Source organism: Ranitomeya imitator, chromosome 7, assembly GCF_032444005.1.
Source record: "Ranitomeya imitator isolate aRanImi1 chromosome 7, aRanImi1.pri, whole genome shotgun sequence".
Lineage (NCBI taxonomy): Eukaryota > Metazoa > Chordata > Amphibia > Anura > Dendrobatidae > Ranitomeya > Ranitomeya imitator.
Genome location: NC_091288.1, coordinates 188,588,326 through 188,606,820, shown reverse-complemented (window position 1 = coordinate 188,606,820; position 18,495 = coordinate 188,588,326). Strand labels below are relative to the sequence as shown.

The following is an 18,495-nucleotide window of genomic DNA, read 5'->3' as shown; positions in this document are numbered from 1 at the left end:
CCTGAAGGCGAGTACGAAAGCGGGGGCAGAGGACGCACATTTCAAGCGCCATTTTTGCCCAATGGTACAAAAGGTGGAGGCATCAGAATGACTGCTTATATAAGACTAGACAAGGGGGCTATTAATATAACAGGAGGGAGCCATACTTACTCCTCAGAATTGTGGTCGGGGGAACCTTTAATAGCCTGTAATGAGGGAATCGGCCGACCTGAAATCACAGAACGAAAGGAAGGTTTACGGTAATGCAAAACGTAAGCGACATTTATGTCTTCTGCATGGGAAGGCGAGTGGCAGTGACGGGGCAGATCTCTTCTCTGGCTTATGGGTAGTTATCGAGCCTCCAGATGTGACCCCTTTAATTGCCTCATCATCCAATTTGGGTTTTCGGACAATTAATTATTGGACAATTGTAAAAGCTAAAATATCAGGTGCCACCATTAGAAACCACCACGGCGCTGGTAGGGGCAGCACAGCATCTACACACAGTGGGGGTGCGGGAGTCTGACCCCCAACATTCCCCTAAGGAGAACTCATCCAATATTAAAATCCCAGAAGACACCTTTAACCTTTGAAAAATGTGCAAACACACAATGTCACTTACATGTTGAATTTGGAGGCTGCACATGTTCCATCCAAGCTGTATTGTAAGCGACAATATTCCGGTGATGTAATCCGGCCAGCACCTTTACCTCTCGGAGCACCTGGTAATGAGAGGATCACAGTACAGAGACTATGGAAGCGAAAAAAGCACAGAAGAAATGTACTGAAGTCAAGGTTTCCTACTGAGCGAACATGTTATGCTATCAACAAGTCCTACCAACAGCCAAGCCAGCCCCCTTCTCTGCCACAGCCAATGTATGGCCATAGGGGGAACGGCTTAGCTATTAGAAATTACTTTAAGGACGGACAAGTTTTATTTTTCCTTTACCAAGAACAGCTCGACATGTTGTTTCTTCTTCAACCACCATTCCGATGATTACACGGTGATATTTAGCCCCTATACAAAATCCATCATGATCGCTCTTCATAGGAACTCAACCCCAGAGCTAATCGCACTAGCTTAGAGGGAATCGGTCAGCAAGTTTTCTTTGTAATCCGACAGCAGCTTGATGTAGGGAGAGAGAGACCCTGATTAGTTTACTGTGTGCAGCAGTTGTGATGGAATCAGCTGCGGATCTAGAAATGCTGAGCTGCGTATAACCCCGCCCACATCACTGATTGGCAAAAATCTGTGGAGGGGGCGTGGTTGGACTAAGAGGCACAGGGCACCTAGTCCTCTGGTGATAATCTCCTGCTGATAAAACACTGATTGTTTTGAAACAGAAAATCACAGCCTAGTAAGTGATACATCACTGAAATCAGGGTCTCAGCCTCTTCATCGTGCTGCTCTCAGTTTACGCAAGACAAACCTGCAGAAAGATTCCCTTTAAAAGCACCAGTATAGCGGTGTAGGTCCATGGACAGAATCCTCGCCGTAATGTATTATGCCCCAACAACCCCGCTCCATCCCAGCAGCAGCACAGACGGCCAGCTCCGACAGAGGACACCTGACCAATCTTACCTTTTTGCAGTCTCTCCGGGACACTTTCTTGATGAGGATTTTTTTAATGGCGTAGAACTGACCATCTAACTTGTTTCGGACCTAAAGGAAAAACAAAAATCCACAGAGCGAGATTACTGCCCAATGCCTGGTCTGCATGCTACTAAACATCACACAGGAGCCCCCGATTGCTGAGGAGACCCCCATGGATCAGGTTATGGAGAAGCCTCCTACAGTTGTTTCGCAGACCTTGTACACTTTCCCGTAGCCTCCTTTCCCAAGCTGAGCAACTTCTTCAAATTCATTGAGGTATCGGGACGTCTGGGCCTCGGCGAGCACGTCCTTAGCTCTGCGGAGGAAATGATGCTTTATTAAATATGTAGCCCTATGTATGAACATGTCGTCACACTTTATTCCCAGCGCTAACCTGCTCAGATGGACGTTTAGGTCACCATTGCTTATCTCCTGAATAAATGACAATAAGACAAGAATTAAGCAACCAATAATCAGAGTTATATACGTGCAGCACAAGTCCCAGCATGCACATACCTCGCTGTACATGTGGCGTTTCGCAGCCTTCAGGAGCTCTGTGATGGCCGTGCTGTGCTGCAGCCTCACCGTGCTAAACTCGTCACTGAAGGCGAATGGAGTCAGGAGGCCCATCCTGGTGAATGTCTGACAGAGCACTGAGACAAGAGAATAAAGCACTAAAAGGGGTCGCATCAACAACATGTACTACTATCCATATAGGCAGTATAAATGGTAACATCAGAAGGAAGAAAGAATAACAAACCAGGCGGCTGTCTGGATCAGGCATCCCAGCGCGCGTTTCGCCCTGCTTTGTCAGTGGGCCTTGTATTACCAACTTTACTATATGCAGTGTGTAGTTATTATATAGGATACTGTCAATATGTATTATTTCTAATATATATATATATATATATATATATATATATATATATATATATATATATATATATATCATTTCCGTCCGTCTGTCCTTCTGTCACGGTTATTCATTCGCTGATTGGTCTCGCCAGCTGCCTGCCGCGACCAATCAGCGACGGGCACAGTCCAGAAGAAAATGGCCGCTCTTTACTCCCCGCAGTCAGTGCCTGTCACCGCTAACACAGGGTTAATGCCGGCGGTAACGGACCGCGTTATGCCGCGGGTAACACACTCCGTTACCGCCGCTATTAACCCTGTATGTCCCCAACTTTTTACTATTGACGCTGCCTATGCGGCATCAATAGTAAAAAATGTAAAATTAAAAATAATAATTAAAAAAAAAGCCTGCTATACTCACCCTCTGTAGTCGCTCGCGCCGGCCGCCATCTTCCGTTGCAGGTTCCGGTGGCAAAGATGGCATGGGAGAAGGACCTGCCATGATGTCACGGTCATGTGACCGCGACGTCATCACAGGTCCTGCGCTCATACCAACCCTGAGTCCGGAAGCTGCCGTGGACTACAAGGGGCCCTCGGAAAGGTGGGTATATGTTTATTTTTTAACCTGTGACAAACCTGGCTGGGCAATATACTACGTGACTGGGCAATATACTACGTGGCTGGGCAATACACTACATCGCTGGGCAATACACTACGTGGCTGGGCAATACACTACGTGGCTGGGCAATACACTACGTGGCTGGGCAATACACTACGTGGCTGGGCAATACACTACGTGGCTGGGCAATACACTACGTGGCTGGGCAATACACTACGTGGCTGGGCAATACACTACGTGGCTGGGCAATACACTACGTGGCTGGGCAATATACTACGTGGCTGGGCAATATACTACGTGGCTGGGCAATATACTACGTGGCTGGGCAATATACTACGTGGCTGGGCAATATACTACGTGGCTGGGCAATATACTTCGTGGCTGGGCAATATACTACGTGGCTGGGCAATATACTACGTGGCTGGGCAATATACTACGTGGCTGGACAATATACTACGTGGGCTGAGCAATTTACTACGTGGCTGGGCAATATACTACCTGACTGGGCAATATACTACGTGGACATGCATATTCTAGAATACCCGATGCGTTAGAATCGGGCCACCATCTAGTGTATGTGTGTATGTGTGTGTATGTATGTAATATATAAATTATGAAAAAAAATCTTTTGAAAAAATTTGCTGGTAATTTTTTTTTCCCCCCAATAGATTCCCAGGAGGAATAACAGAGGGAGTGGGAGTGTGTGTATATATTTTTTTTCCGATAGATTTCCAGGAGGAATAACAGAGGGACAACAATAACACGTGTTCTTCAAAAACATATTTTAATTGGGACGGTATTCCCTGAGACGACATGTCAGGGAAGCGGAGCAGTCCTCATTACCCAATTTATTTCCTAAATTTTAACATAAAAACGCATTTAATAGTCTTGGCTTTTGCATCAGGTTATAAAAGCGTGCGCCCTGTGCCAGGTTTCCGGGTGCTGTGCCAGGAGCCGCACATGGCCATGATGTAATGAGAGGTAATCGCTGCAGACATGGTGGAGGGTGTGGGAGTAAAATCTGGGATGTTTTGTCCTCCTCCCCCAGCACAAGGACGGACTTTCCCCTCTGATCACTCGGCCGCCGGACTATTTCTTTCCCAGACAGAGGACATTTTTATGCATCGACCTTGCAGATGACCTGGGCCGATCGGCTGCTGACAACAATGGCAGCGATGGAGCGCGTGGACCCCCTAACCCCGGGACGGCCCCTCACTTACATCTGAACAGGTGCTTGGAGCGGTGCGGGTTCTGCTCGTGGACGAAGCACAGATGTTCTACCAAGGACACGAGCAGCAGCTGGTTGGGGACGGTGGCCACGCTCGGGAGTCGCCATCGGCCTTTGACCACTGGGAGGTCGGACGGTGAATCCGATTCTGCAGAACACAACAGTAAATGAGCGCGGCAGAGGAGCGGGCAACCCAACCTCCCATCACACACACGGCACAAGAAACCAATTTCACAAAACCCCTCTCTCCTGCCTGCAGTTTGTAAAAAAAAAAATTAAGCCATGCCTTACTCACCCTCCACAGGTCCGATGCTAGGTCTCCCCCATTGTCTTATGCAGCGCTGATGTCACGATGACAGATGACACCATCGGCTCCTCATTTGGGGCAGAGCCATCATTCACCGTCGATGTGACATCAGCAACTATAAGACCCTGGAAGCAACAGTGGAAACTTAGCACTGGACCCGGGGAGGGCGAGTAAAGGATTTTTTACTTTTTTTTTTTTTAATCTAGTGTTCTTCCATTCAGTGTTGTGTAAATTAGCAGCACCACTCCTGTCCACAGGCTGCATCGTGTATTACAGCTCAGACCAATCCTCCTGAATAGTGGCCATCCGCCCCCCATGCAGGTCACTGGCTCAGATAATGGAGGTGATAGTGGAGCCTTCACGTGATTTATGGGAAGCAAACACTGAGAACATATGAAGGCTCAGAGTAAAAGTACACATGACCCTGCAGATAACACGGCGGGGTAACCAGTCCTGATATTAGAGCGCCCCCATCAGCCTCCTGGGGAACAGGTGTTTCCAATACAGACCATGATTGCCCAATATATCCCACCCCTTGTAATGAGACCACCAAAGCTTCCTCTACTTTTTTTTGCAATCCAATATATTCATCCTAAGGTTGTAGAATAGGAGTCCAGCGCTCAGATGAGAGTCCCCCACAGCGGAGGTCTCAGGTGTCAGACCCCACTGACCCCCGAGGAGCAGGACCGGTCATCTATCGCCCACATACAGCAGGATCCACTGTCATCTGACATTGCCGTACAATCCGTGACCTCGTATTCACTCCCAACCTCTCTACGTGCCGAAGGGGCTGATGGTAACACTAGACAACCAGCGAGCGCTGCCCGAAGATAGCGGTTATCAGCTGGTGGCAAGCGGGCGAGAGAGGGGAGGGCGAGGCAGGAGACGCCCCGTAACATGGAGATTTATTCCCCTGTACTTCTAGATGTGTGACAGGATATCAGCTGGGAAACCTCCAGACTGAGCGGCAGCCGCCCCATTATCTTACATTACAGACAGGACCACGGGGTCACATGTAAACACAGGAGCCCCCGTCCCCCAGGTATAATGGCAGCAGGTCCCACCAAGCTATAGACCAAGTGGCAGAGAGACGGACCCACGGATGACGTGACCAACCTGCCACCCATCCGACAACGTGACCCGACGACCTGCCACCCATCTGACAACCTGCCACCCATCCGACAATGTGACCCGACGACCTGCCGCCCATCCGACAACGTGACCCAACGACCTGCCACCCATCTGACAACCTGCCACCCATCCGACAACGTGACCCGACGACCTGCCGCCCATCCGACGACCTGCTGCCCATCCGACAACGTGACCCGACGACCTGCCGCCCATCCGACGACCTGCTGCCCATCCGACAACGTGACCCGACGACCTGCCGCCCATCCGACGACCTGCTGCCCATCCGACAACGTGACCCGACGACCTGCCGCCCATCCAACAACGTGACCCGACGACCTGCCACCCATCTGACAACCTGCCACCCATCCGACAATGTGACCTGACGACCTGCCACCCATCCGACAACGTGACCCGACGACCTGCCACCCATCTGACAACCTGCCACCCATCCGACAATGTGACCTGACGACCTGCCACCCATCCGACAACGTGACCCGATGACCGCTGCCCATCCGACAACGTGACCCGATGACCGCTGCCCATCCGACAACGTGACCCGATGACCGCTGCCCATCCGACAACGTGACCCGATGACCGCTGCCCATCCGACAACGTGACCCGATGACCGCTGCCCATCCGACAACGTGACCCGATGACCGCTGCCCATCCGACAACGTGACCCGATGACCGCTGCCCATCCGACAACGTGACCCGATGACCGCTGCCCATCCGACAACGTGACCCGATGACCGCTGCCCATCCGACAACGTGACCCGATGACCGCTGCCCATCCGACAACGTGACCCGACAACCTGCCGCCCATCCGACAACGTGACCCAATGACCTGCCGCCCATCCGACAAAGTGACCCGACGACCTGCCGCCCATCCGACAACGTGACCCAATGACCTGCCGCCCATCTGACAAAGTGACCCGACGACCTGCCGCCCATCCGACAACGTGACCCAACGACCTGCCGCCCATCCGACAACGTGACCCGATGACCTGCCGCCCATCTGACAACGTGACGTCCATTTGATGACGTGACCTGACGACTCACAAGAGCGCCCCTTTTATTCTTCTAAAACATTCCCTACTGGTTCCAGCTACAATTAAGTTCATTTAAAGGGATATTCCCATCTCCAGTTTTACAGTGAACCAGTGAGGAGGATCTTACTAGTGAAGCTGTTGCTGTGGCTGGAGAGATCCATGAACAATAACAATTCCCGTTTTGCGGTGATCCGATGTCTTAGCACTATGAAACCATATGCAAATTAGTCTGTATGCGCACCGAAGGCGTGTCCATGCACCAGTCTTTTATAGACACGCCCCCAATGCTCTTCCAAGCTAATCTGCATGTGTCTGATTTCTCAGGGTCTCGCTCTATATCACTGTCCTGGGCTCCATACGGCAGGTCAGCAGCTCCGCCATCTGTCAGCCTCTCCTCACACACAGCACCAGGTGTCACCACCACACGTCACTCACCGTCCAGCTCCAGCTCAGAATCATCCGGGTAATCAAACACGGGGTTCCCGCCCCCCTTCTTCATGACCACGTGACTGCTGACCGGGGGTCCCGGGCTGTCAGACATGGGGCTACACATCTCCGCGACACGGACGGAGTGACTACAATAATCCCACCCCGGCTCCAGCCATGCACCATAGAGAGCGCCGACAGCAGAGAGCTAGACAGGCTCCCCAACTACCGGAAGTGGGCGTCACCCGGACCGGAAGTAGAATACATTCCTTTCTACAACTAGTGTGTGCCAATCACGATATGGCGGCTCCGAACGCTATTGGTTGAAACGTATCACATGGTTACACGTTGCCTAGGAGACTGGACGCTTAACCTGCCGCTGTTTCCAAGCATCTGTAGGAGGTCGCTGGGCTCTTGCTGCAGCTGGAGGGTCGCTCCATTATTGAGGTAACGGGGGGCGGTGTGTGGTGAGGAGAGAGAAGGAGATGCAAATGGAGCATTTAAAGGGGAAGTCCACACTCATGGCCTGATGTGTCACAGCTGCGTGCTCGGCGGCTCCTGTGGATTTCTGACCCTCTTGTCGCTTTTGATTTTTCTCCTCACCTCTCCAGGGCTGGAGCTTGTTTTCGGGGCACGCTGTCGGTTTTATCATCAATATTTACCACTTTCTCATAGTTTTTTTTCTGGAAAAGTGATATTAAAAACCCACTGATTCTAAAAACAATGTTCCCCACGGGATAAGAAATAGAATATTCAGTTAGATCGGACCGTTCCGCACGCGGCGATACCAAATATGTGATTTGTTTTAGATTTTATGTTTTTAACATAACTATAACCGGCAGCGAGGTGAACTTTAGAGAAAAAAATGATTGGTTCCCTCCACATAGAGGACGTGAGGCTGAGATCACTTGTACGACGCCGCGCACCACTGTAATAATGCAGAGTATGGTAACATGACTGACATCCTGTGCCACAGGCGAAACATGGCCGGCATCAGGGGCTTCAGTACTGTCACTATTAACCGCGGCATCTAAGAGGTTAAACTGCTGCAATCAGCCAACTCTGATCCCAGTGCCCACTATTTAACACAGCTGACGCCTGTACTGTATGGCGCAGAAGCCATGTTGGCGTGATTATATCTGCACTGCTATCTCTGAGCCTGCGCTTAAAGGAATCAGTCATAAATGAATCTCCGGCCCCCCACACACACCCCCCTACTCCCCTCCACACTCCTCCACCCCCGGCCCCTCCACACACCTCCACCCCCGACCCCCTTCACACACCACCCCCCCTCCACCCCCGACCCCCTTCACACATCTCTCCCCATCCCCTCCACACACCCCCCCCCTCCACACACCTCCCCACCTCCCCCACGCCCTCCACACACCTTCCCCTGCCCCCTCCACACACCTCCACACCTCCCCCACGCCCTCCACACACCCCCTCCACACACCTCCCCCACGCCCCCTCCACACACCTCCCCCACACCCCCTCCACACACCTCCCCACGCCCCCTCCACACACCTCCCCACGCCCCCTCCACACACCTCCCCACGCCCATCCACACCTCCCCACGCCCATCCACACCTCCCCTGCTCTTTGATGGCACAGTGACAGATCTGGTGCTGCAACCAGAAAAGCGCTGTAGCCGAGAGCATCTCCCCCGGACTATCGTAGCCCTGAACTGGCGGCGGACGGCCGATGCTCTCACCATTCGTGTTACAGTGGCGACAACTATGGGTAAAATTAAGAAAAAAGATGGCAAGAAGTCGGAGAAGCTAACAGTGGAAGCCGCGGAAGAAGCCGGTTCCAAGATGTCTTCTATATCTGTCACCCCGACAGAAGAACAGGCTCCCCCACCCGTAAAGCAGAGTGACGATGAGCCCCCCGCAGAGGAAGCACCTCCTGCCCCAATCCCCACATCCGAGGTCTACGAGGAGCCGATCCTGGCACAACTGATTGTCGAGAAGTAAGTTAGTTCGTTCTTTTTTTATTCCTCCATCTTGTAAATATTGCATTCAATTCTTCGCTGTTGCCGTCTTCTGCCGTTTCCAGCGTTGCTCCGGTCCGCTGCGGCGTCACGTGACCACATTTGGGACCTGTCGGCTCTATGTGTAGGGCGTCGCTCAGAGCCTCATAGACTTACGCTGAGACTGTGCCATCCGCTTTTACATTTTAAGTGCATTGATACAGCACTGCATAGGTTAATACCAGTCAGCCAAGAAAGTATCTTTTCATAAACCCCTCTGTTATGATTTATGAGCTGAACTTTGATGTGGTCATAAATCAGCAAGGAGGAGCTCAGAAAAAAAAGACAGATACAAACTCTCCATCAGAATGAGCTCACTGACTTATTCCCAGTTAACTCATTCTGGAGCTCTCGGTGTACGCCTGTACAACTCCAACTGTGTAAATGCCATCATTGTCTTTAGTTAGAAAAGTGGTCGCCTGGATTGTACAATCGCTTGACAGTCAATCCCCTTGTCCATTCTCCTGCTTTGTGTCTTATTTTCCAGATATGAAGGCGACCTGGTGAACGGTTTGTATGAAGGAGAAGGTGCCGCTTACTATAAGGATGGGAACACATACAGAGTGAGTTCCTCCCCACTTAACCCTGCTGTTGTCTTCGGTCAAAAACGACCGACCTTGAACTTCAATATTCTTTAAAATATTCAAGATGCGGCTCTGAAACCCGTGGCCGACCGACCCATCCTCATTTAAGTCAATCAACCACAAGTTTCAGAACCGCATCTTGAAAACCCCCAACAAATACCAAAGTTCAAAATCGGTCTCCCCAGACCGAAGACAACAGCAGGGTTAATTCATTGGCTAAAAAAGAAGCAAAATGACCATTACTTTCATATTTAACCTTCTTTATTTCTAGGGAATGTTTTCGGAGGGTCTTATGCATGGCAGAGGGGTATACACCTGGACAGATGGGCTGAAATATGAGGTAATGGAGAACTATTCCTATCCTAGTGGATCTACATGGTAACATTAAAGGGTAAGCCCAGGCTGTGACTGCAGACGTGTGAATCCTGACAGTATGAACAGTGCGCACTGCCAGGAATTTCCAGGGCCGGCATCACCACCAGAGAGATTTGCATACTTACGGACACATTCCAACTAGACTTGTCCGGCCTCTCTCACGTCACTTGTATTGACACGTCTAGTCGGCATGTGACTGGATGTACCGTATGCATATTGCACTCGCCTGCTACTGGCATGAGAGAATCCTGACAGTACACAGTGTGCGCACTGCGAGGAATCCTAAGTCTGCAGTTACGTAAAGTGATTGCAGAGTATGGACAACTTCTTTGTGCAAAACAAATCGCCTCTACAACCCCTTAAAGGGGATGGCCGCTTTATCAAAATGTTCTGGGAACATACCAAGGAAGGTGATGGGCACAAGGGGGCATTCTTTGCGTCTGGAGGAGAGAAGGTTTTTCCACCAACATAGAAGAGGATTCTTTACTGTTAGGGCAGTGAGAATCTGGAATTGCTTGTCTGAGGAGGTGGTGATGGCGAACTCAGTCGAGGGGTTCAAGAGAGGCCTGGATGTCTTCCTGGAGCAGAACAATATTGTATCATACAATTAGGTTCTGTAGAAGGACGTAGATCTGGGGATTTATTATGATGGAATATAGGCTGAACTGGATGGACAAATGTCTTTTTTCGGCCTTACTAACTATGTTACTATGTTACATTCCTATTATATAGTTATTACAGGTTCAGCACTGGGATGCACTGCCCCTTTTTTAGTACAATATTCTTCCCTGTCTGCCCTCATCATGGCTGCTGGTGAAGGGATACGTGACCAGACACATCAGTCAGGGGTCTCCATTCAATAACACTGCACATGGCATTGGAAATTAGCAGGTGCTCTTTAATGGAGGCTACTTATGGATGGGGCTGGTTACATACCCCGGTATTAGTGGCCATGTTGATGAACATAGCGGTGTAAAATTCATGGGTAGAATCTGAAAAATCTGTATTCAGTGAAGACAGATCATTTACATTACTGAGATAGGAGATGACAGTTGGTGCTTATAGGATTCTATGGAGGAGGAGGAGCTAGCAGAATACACAGACATTATGCTGCAAGTTTTATTGTCAGGCTGCTGCACTGCAGTACAGTGCAACCTCCACCAGGGGGAGCTTGAGAGGAAAGTGAGACTGCACACATAGGACAGCAGAACAGACGCCACCAAGTGGCGAGAGAGTGGTCAGACAAGCCGAGTCAAAAGCACGAGATAGCACGACAGTGTAATAGGGTTAGACAGACGGATAGTCAGGACGTAGCCAGAGATCAGTAAACCAGAATGGGCAATATACGGTACAATAGGTACAAACAGTAACAAAGTAAATAACCAAGCCAGGAGATCAGAACCGGAGAATCAAGCAGACAAACAGACAGAGAAATACTGGGAAAAGGGCAGAGGGAGTTAACAGACACAGGACAAGTCAGGGTTCACAGCAGGGCAAATCAAGAGCTACCAGGAGGGTCAGGTTCACACGCTGAAGGCAGAACTATAGCTGACACTGCCAGCAAGATTCATGGGAGCCAAATAGCAAACCTGAACCCAGAATGAGGCAGAGCAAAGTTAATCCTTGACATGATCTGTCCAAAAAAAAAAGGGCAGACACTAATAAACCCTGGAACGGATCATGACACTTACTAAAATAACAGTTACCGTTCTCCATAGAACTTCATGAGCACCAACTGTCATCTTCTATCTCAGTAATGGGAAAGTTTGTCTTCACGGAATACTGATAAAGTGGTCTACCCCTTTAACTAACGGGATTGTCTCATGAACACTGTCATTTTTTATATAGGCGTTAATGCAATAATCTGCTGATCCTTTGGGCTCAATTCTCTAGGCCCCAGCGATCAGTAGTGATCACCAGGGAAAGGCAGCCATACAGTAACCCATGTCTCTGATAAACGGCCCTCTGTGTAATAGGTGGATGGGGTGGGCTCACCGGAGCAGGAGCAGCTCTTACCCACTCACACAGGGGGTCTCAATGACATTCTGCGCCACAGCATGTGGATGAGATACTGTAATATCCGCCATCCTGGGCGTACAAGTTCTCATTTTGTTTTGCACCACCTGTCATATTTTTAGGGAGAATTTTTCATGAACTTCCCAATGGGGCATGGCGTCTATACTTGGCCCGACGGCAGCCGCTATGAAGGACAAGTATACAAGGCGATTAGGCACGGCACCGGAGTCCATGTTTCCAGCGATCAGCTGGTTTCGTATGCAGGAGAATGGTTCATGGGCGCGCGTCATGGAAAGGTAACTTGTGAACGTGAGTTATAGTTTAGTAAGGTTTTTACCCCCTTCAGGACATATGACGTAAATAAACGTCATGTCCCTGATATGATGGCTGAATTATTCGGCCATCATGTGCCTCTAACCGAGTGGAACTTTGCCCGCAGCAACGGGGAGCATGTCATTCTATTCACCCCGGTGACGTGATCGCGGGGTGCCGATGAGTTGCCATGACATCCGGGGGGGTCTTCTGAAAACCTTCATGCTTGACATGACGATCATTCTGTGAAAGCCAGCGTTTAGCTGACGTTCATAGGAGACTGTGATTTTACCTACACATAGCAGGGATGATGGACTGCCGTGTACAACACAAGGGATTGGACGATTGCAGCTTCAAGTCCCCTAAGGGGACTAATAAATACAGTGAAAAGTGAAAAAAAAAAGTTTTGAAAAGTATGAAAAAAATAAAAATTGTCTAATCACCCCCTTAAAAAAATCAATAAAAAAAATCAATAAAAATTAATATATCTGATTTCGCTGCGTTAATAAAAGTCCAACCTATTAAAATATAAAATAAATCCAATCAGTAAATGGTATAGCAAAGAAAAAAATCAAATCGCCCCCAATTTTTTTTTTTTTATTTGGGGGGGGGGGGGGGGGGGGGGTTTTGGCCACCATAATATTGCAATATCAAGCGCTGAAAACATCGCAGCTAACCTAAAATGATATTTATTATTATTATTTAATGTTATAGTGCCATTTATTCCATGGCGCTTTACATGTGAGGTCAGCACAAAATAAGCCCTCACCCCGGCCCCAGATCCCCAAAAATTGAAACTTTACGGATCCCAGAAAATGGCGTCATGAGCAAATGTTTGGTATCATTGTAATCGTACAGACCTGGAGAATCATAGTGCCGGGTCAGTTTTACCATATAGAGAACATGGTAAAAAAAAATGTGAAATTGTACTTTTTTTTTTTTTTTTAATTTCAACGCATTTGGAATCTTTTTTCCCCGCTTTCCAGTGCATCACATGATAAAATGAAAGGTGTCAGTCAAAAAGTACAACTCGTCCCGCAAAAAAAAAAACAAGCCCTCATTTGGCTACGTGGACGGAAAAATAAAAAAGTTAGGGCTCTTGGACGAAGAGGAGCGAAAAACGGAGACGGAAAATCGCCGGGACGTGAAAGGGTTAATGTGGTCCCTTGTTATCTCTGATGGTTTATTATTGCAGGGCGCCATTTATTACGATACTGAAGGAACGTCATGGTATGAAGGCGACTGGAAGCGCAACCGGAAGGAGGGATGGGGGGTGCAGAGGTGGGTGCCCTGACTTACCAGTATGTTGGGTTACTGGGATAGCTGACCACCTCTGAGGATTTTGTAATGGGGGACATATTGGTTAGCTTTCCAAGGACTGGTGTAACAGATTGGGGACCCGAGAATAGAGGTTGTAGCGATTGGTGGGTCTGTTCCTGGTGTTGCCCCCATATGGACGTGATGTATGGAGATGTGCACTGTCCCGCCAGGGTGCCACCACCCCACCAATCAGCTGATCCCCTACGACCTGATAGGAGAAGCCATCAATATTTCAGTCCTAGAACACTCCTTTATTACAATGGTCTGTAATGTGTCTGTTTGCAATTTTTTTAGGTTTCCGTCTGGCAACATTTATGAAGGACAGTGGAAAAATGACAAGTTCCATGGAGAGGGAAGGATGAGGTGGCTGTCCTCCAATGAAGAGTATATGGGTCAGTGGGAGCATGGCGTACAGGTACTGTCTTTCTTTTTTATATTTTTATTCACCATTGCTTAGAACACGTCATTAACTTACAAGATCTATGATAAAAACAAAAAGACCATATACCCTGTAGTAAGTAAATAATAGCATGTAAATGTCATCAGGTACTTAGTTAACGCTATTTTGATTAAAAAAAAAGGCATAAAAGCCATCTCACCACGACAAGGTGCACCCAACCCACCACAACAAGGTGCGCCCATCACACCACAACAAGGTGTGCCCATCACACCACGACAAGGTGTACCCAACCCACCACGACAAGGTGTACCCAACCCACCACGACAAGGTGTACCCAACCCACCACGACAAGGTGTACCCAACCCACCACGACAAGGTGTACCCAACCCACCACAACAAGGTGCACCCAACCCACCACGACAAGGTGAGTCCATCCCACCACGACAAGGTCCACCCAACCCACCACAACAAGGTGCGCCCAACCCACCACGACAAGGTGTACCCAACCCTCCACAACAAGGTGTGCCCATCTCACCACGACAAGGTGCACCCAACCCACCACAACAAGGTGTGCCCATCACACCACGACAAGGTGTACCCAACCCACCACGACAAGGTGTACCCAACCCACCACGACAAGGTGTACCCAACCCACCACAACAAGGTGCACCCAACCCACCACGACAAGGTGAGTCCATCCCACCACGACAAGGTCCACCCAACCCACCACAACAAGGTGCGCCCAACCCACCACGACAAGGTGAGTCCATCCCACCACGACAAGGTCCACCCAACCCACCACAACAAGGTGTGCCCATCCGACCACGACAAGGTGTACCAAACCCACCACGACAAGGTGTACCCAACCCACCACAACAAGGTGTGCCCATCCCACCACGACAAGGTGTACCCAACCCACCACATCAAGGTGTGCCCATACCACCACGACAAGGTGCACCCAACCCAGCACAACAAGGTGTACCCATCCCATCACACCACGACAAGGTGAACCCAACCCTCCACAACAAGGTGTGCCCATCCCACCACGACAAGGTGCACCCAACCCAGCACAACAAGGTGTACCCATCCCATCACACCACGACAAGGTGAACCCAACCCTCCACAACAAGGTGTGCCCATCCCACCACGACAAGGTGTACCCAACCCACCACAACAAGGTGTGCCCAACCCACCACGACATGGTGTACCCAACCCACCACGACAAGGTGAGTCCATCCCACCACAACAAGGTGTGCCCAACCCACCACGACAAGGTGTACCCAACCCACCACATCAAGGTGTGCCCATACCACCACGACAAGGTGCACCCATCCCATCACACCACGACAAGGTGAACCCAACCCTCCACAACAAGGTGTGCCCATCCCACCACGACAAGGTGCACCCAACCCAGCACAACAAGGTGTACCCATCCCATCACACCACGACAAGGTGAACCCAACCCTCCACAACAAGGTGTGCCCATCCCACCACGACAAGGTGTACCCAACCCACCACAACAAGGTGTGCCCAACCCACCACGACATGGTGTACCCAACCCACCACGACAAGGTGAGTCCATCCCACCACAACAAGGTGTGCCCATCCGACCACGACAAGGTGTACCAAACCCACCACAACAAGGTGTGCCCATCCCACCACAACAAGGTGTGCCCAACCCACCACGACAAGGTGTACCCAACCCACCACAACAAGGTGTGCCCATCCCACCACGACAAGGTGTACCCAACCCACCACAACAAGGTGTGCCCGTCACACCACGACAAGGTGGATCCATCCCACCACGACAAGGTGTGCCCATCCCACCACCACATGGTGTACCCATCCCACCACGACAGGGTGTGCCCAACCCACCACAACAAGGTGTATCCAAGCTAGTACGACAAGGTGTTCTCATCCCACCATGACAAGGTGTACCAACCCACCATAACAAGGTATATCCAATTAGGATGGTCCTATCTCTAGTATATCACGCATGGCTCCCCCTTTTGAACTAGGTGTTTCATCTATACAGCTTCCCATGGGCAGGTGTCTGAACACTTGGAGTGTCCTCTTGTTATACGCCAGCCTGGTATGGGTCAGAATACCTTATTTTTTTCACAGTGTGGAATAGTGTAGTACATTTTCTACTCTATATGACAACTGTGTCGGTGTCTGCGTCCTCTGTTTCCACTTCTGCCGCCGGTTGGCGCTGCATTTGCAATGTGGGTGGTACAGCTGACAAACTAATGCATAGTCCTGTGTATTTACTGGGACTTATTTTGGTGTCGGCCAGGCAAAGGTATTGTCTTTAGTTAGTATTAAGGCGAACCTGTCACCACTTTTTTGGGCTTAGAAGCCCTGCATAATACCTTTAAAATTATGTAAAACCTTTTCCATCCCCATAGGTTCTCCTATATACCTCTGACAGTGTTTTATACATGTCCCGCGCTGAATGTAAATTGTGTGGTCCGGTCCAATGGGCGACCCAGATTTCTATCAGCGCCATCCCGATCTCTTCATAAACCGCCTCTTCTATCAGGATGGAAGCGGATGACATCTCTGCGACGTCCATACGGTGCTCGAAGTCTCGCACTGGCTCAGTGGAATCAGACATTTCCTTCAGGATCTGCTTAAAAGAAGTGACCCGCACTTTTCCCAACCAGGCGTTATTCAACACCTTTTTTTAGGAAACAAAAAAAAAAAAAAAGGAAATTAAACTTCCCATATGAATAGCAAAGCTGATTTCCCATATAAATACATTTTAAAGAGTTTTCCAAAAGTTTTTGAAGCAGGAATAGTACAATGCAGTTTTGTAAGATGCATGACTGTTTAGTGAGAATGCGCTTCCTCGATGTCAGGAGCGCTGACAGATCCTGCTTAAATTGTGCAACTAGTGAGCGAAACTGTGCAATTAAAGGGAAAGCGGAGGCTGTTACACCTTCACCGCAGATCAGTGATGCTCCGTGCACAGGGCCGTATTTGCCACTAGGCACTTGAGGGCACGTGCCTAGGGCGGCAGGATGCGGGGGGGCGCACTTGAGCTAGGTTTTTTCTTTCTTTTTTTTTTGTTTTATAAAAGTCCGGGGTCAAGTGCCCGCCCCCTCTCCTCCCTCCATCCCTGCTTGCCGCCCCCCTCACTGAAGACATCATACCGTGCATGCAGTTACTATATGGCTGGACCACATCTGTCAATTTTTACAGCAGTTTTTTTTTTTTTACACAGAATGGTGCCGGGACTCACACTTGGTTCCTAAAGAGAGTAGCGGGATCACAGTACGCCTTAAGAAATGAATATATTGGGAACTTTGTCAGCGGTGCACGCCATGGACAAGGCCGGTACTACTATGCAAATGGAGCCATGTACGACGGACAGTGGAGAAACAACAAAAAGCATGGACCGGTGAATAGGGATTTCATTTTTTATTATTAATTATTATTATTATTTTATTATTTATATTTTATTATTTTTTTTTTTTTATTGTTTTATGCAACCTACCCCATTAAAAAAAAAAAAATTAGCGTCTCCAAAGAATTGTACCCATTGTCGTCCCCAGGTGGCCTTACACCACACTCCTTTCAAGCCCCACAAAAATGTTAGAAGAGCGTCAAAGGCGGCGGAAAAGGGGCAAAAGTTGCAATTTTTGCTTCAAAATATGTGACCTTTCTAATGCCACATTTATTACCCCCCCCCCCCCTGTAGTGTACAATAGTGTAGCGGTTTACGGTATTAATATTTTTATTTTTGTTACCAGGGTAAATTTATCTTTAAAAATGGAAGAATTTATATTGGTGAATTTGTGGAAGATCAGATTGCAGAACACCCAAATTTCCAGTATGACAGAGTGAATACCCCAGATCTGAGTGGTATTCGTACCCGGAGTCCTATATGTGGAGGTAAGAAAATGGATCGGAGGAGCCGGGACCCCCAGAGAGAAGGCAGCCCTACTATAGAACAGGGGTAGACTATATGAGTCAATCCCTATAAGGGTATATAGAAAACAAGCATCAGCTCCTCTGGCCCCAGCTAATAAATAAAGAGAGGTTTCCCAACGTAATAAATGCAAATTATCTCCCACCACCTTGTGGTATCCACAAATCCATAGACAGTGCATTCAGACTTATATGGTGCATTCAGACATGCCTCGTGTTTGTGGGGCGGATTCTTCATGTGGAGTTTGCAACAGCATCCAAGGCAGAAAAAGTCTACTACGTGCGAACTTATCCCAACAGCATAGAAATAAGAATGAAAAAAACAAAGTGTAATTTTGAAA

The 18,495-nt window shown here is 49.1% G+C and overlaps 2 protein-coding genes across 4 annotated transcripts in view; one reads left to right on the top strand and one right to left on the bottom strand.

The window, feature by feature from the left end:
* EIF2AK1 (eukaryotic translation initiation factor 2 alpha kinase 1) overlaps positions 1 to 7,402 on the bottom strand; it is a 30,553-nt gene extending 23,151 nt beyond the window's left edge. The window contains exons 1-8 of the mRNA XM_069734235.1: positions 7,195 to 7,402; positions 4,265 to 4,420; positions 2,090 to 2,226; positions 1,968 to 2,005; positions 1,790 to 1,889; positions 1,562 to 1,642; positions 602 to 701; positions 151 to 208 (exon numbers count right to left, since the gene is read on the bottom strand). Of these exons, the coding sequence (XP_069590336.1) occupies positions 151 to 208; positions 602 to 701; positions 1,562 to 1,642; positions 1,790 to 1,889; positions 1,968 to 2,005; positions 2,090 to 2,226; positions 4,265 to 4,420; positions 7,195 to 7,312 (788 nt within the window). The 5' untranslated portion in view covers positions 7,313 to 7,402. The remainder of the gene's footprint in view (positions 1 to 150; positions 209 to 601; positions 702 to 1,561; positions 1,643 to 1,789; positions 1,890 to 1,967; positions 2,006 to 2,089; positions 2,227 to 4,264; positions 4,421 to 7,194) is intronic.
* A 133-nt stretch (positions 7,403 to 7,535) lies between these two features.
* The window catches only part of RSPH10B (radial spoke head 10 homolog B), a 37,461-nt gene continuing 26,501 nt past the window's right edge, over positions 7,536 to 18,495 (top strand). The window contains exons 1-9 of one of the 3 annotated variants that reach the window (XM_069734232.1): positions 7,536 to 7,632; positions 8,911 to 9,154; positions 9,702 to 9,777; positions 10,070 to 10,138; positions 12,312 to 12,485; positions 13,697 to 13,782; positions 14,116 to 14,236; positions 17,448 to 17,624; positions 17,977 to 18,118. In XM_069734232.1, the coding sequence (XP_069590333.1) occupies positions 8,922 to 9,154; positions 9,702 to 9,777; positions 10,070 to 10,138; positions 12,312 to 12,485; positions 13,697 to 13,782; positions 14,116 to 14,236; positions 17,448 to 17,624; positions 17,977 to 18,118 (1,078 nt within the window). In that variant the 5' untranslated portion in view covers positions 7,536 to 7,632; positions 8,911 to 8,921. Of the gene's footprint in view, positions 7,633 to 8,750; positions 9,155 to 9,701; positions 9,778 to 10,069; positions 10,139 to 12,311; positions 12,486 to 13,696; positions 13,783 to 14,115; positions 14,237 to 17,447; positions 17,625 to 17,976; positions 18,119 to 18,495 lie in introns of those variants that run through there. The other 2 variants (XM_069734233.1, XM_069734234.1) reach the window with 2 other exon arrangements.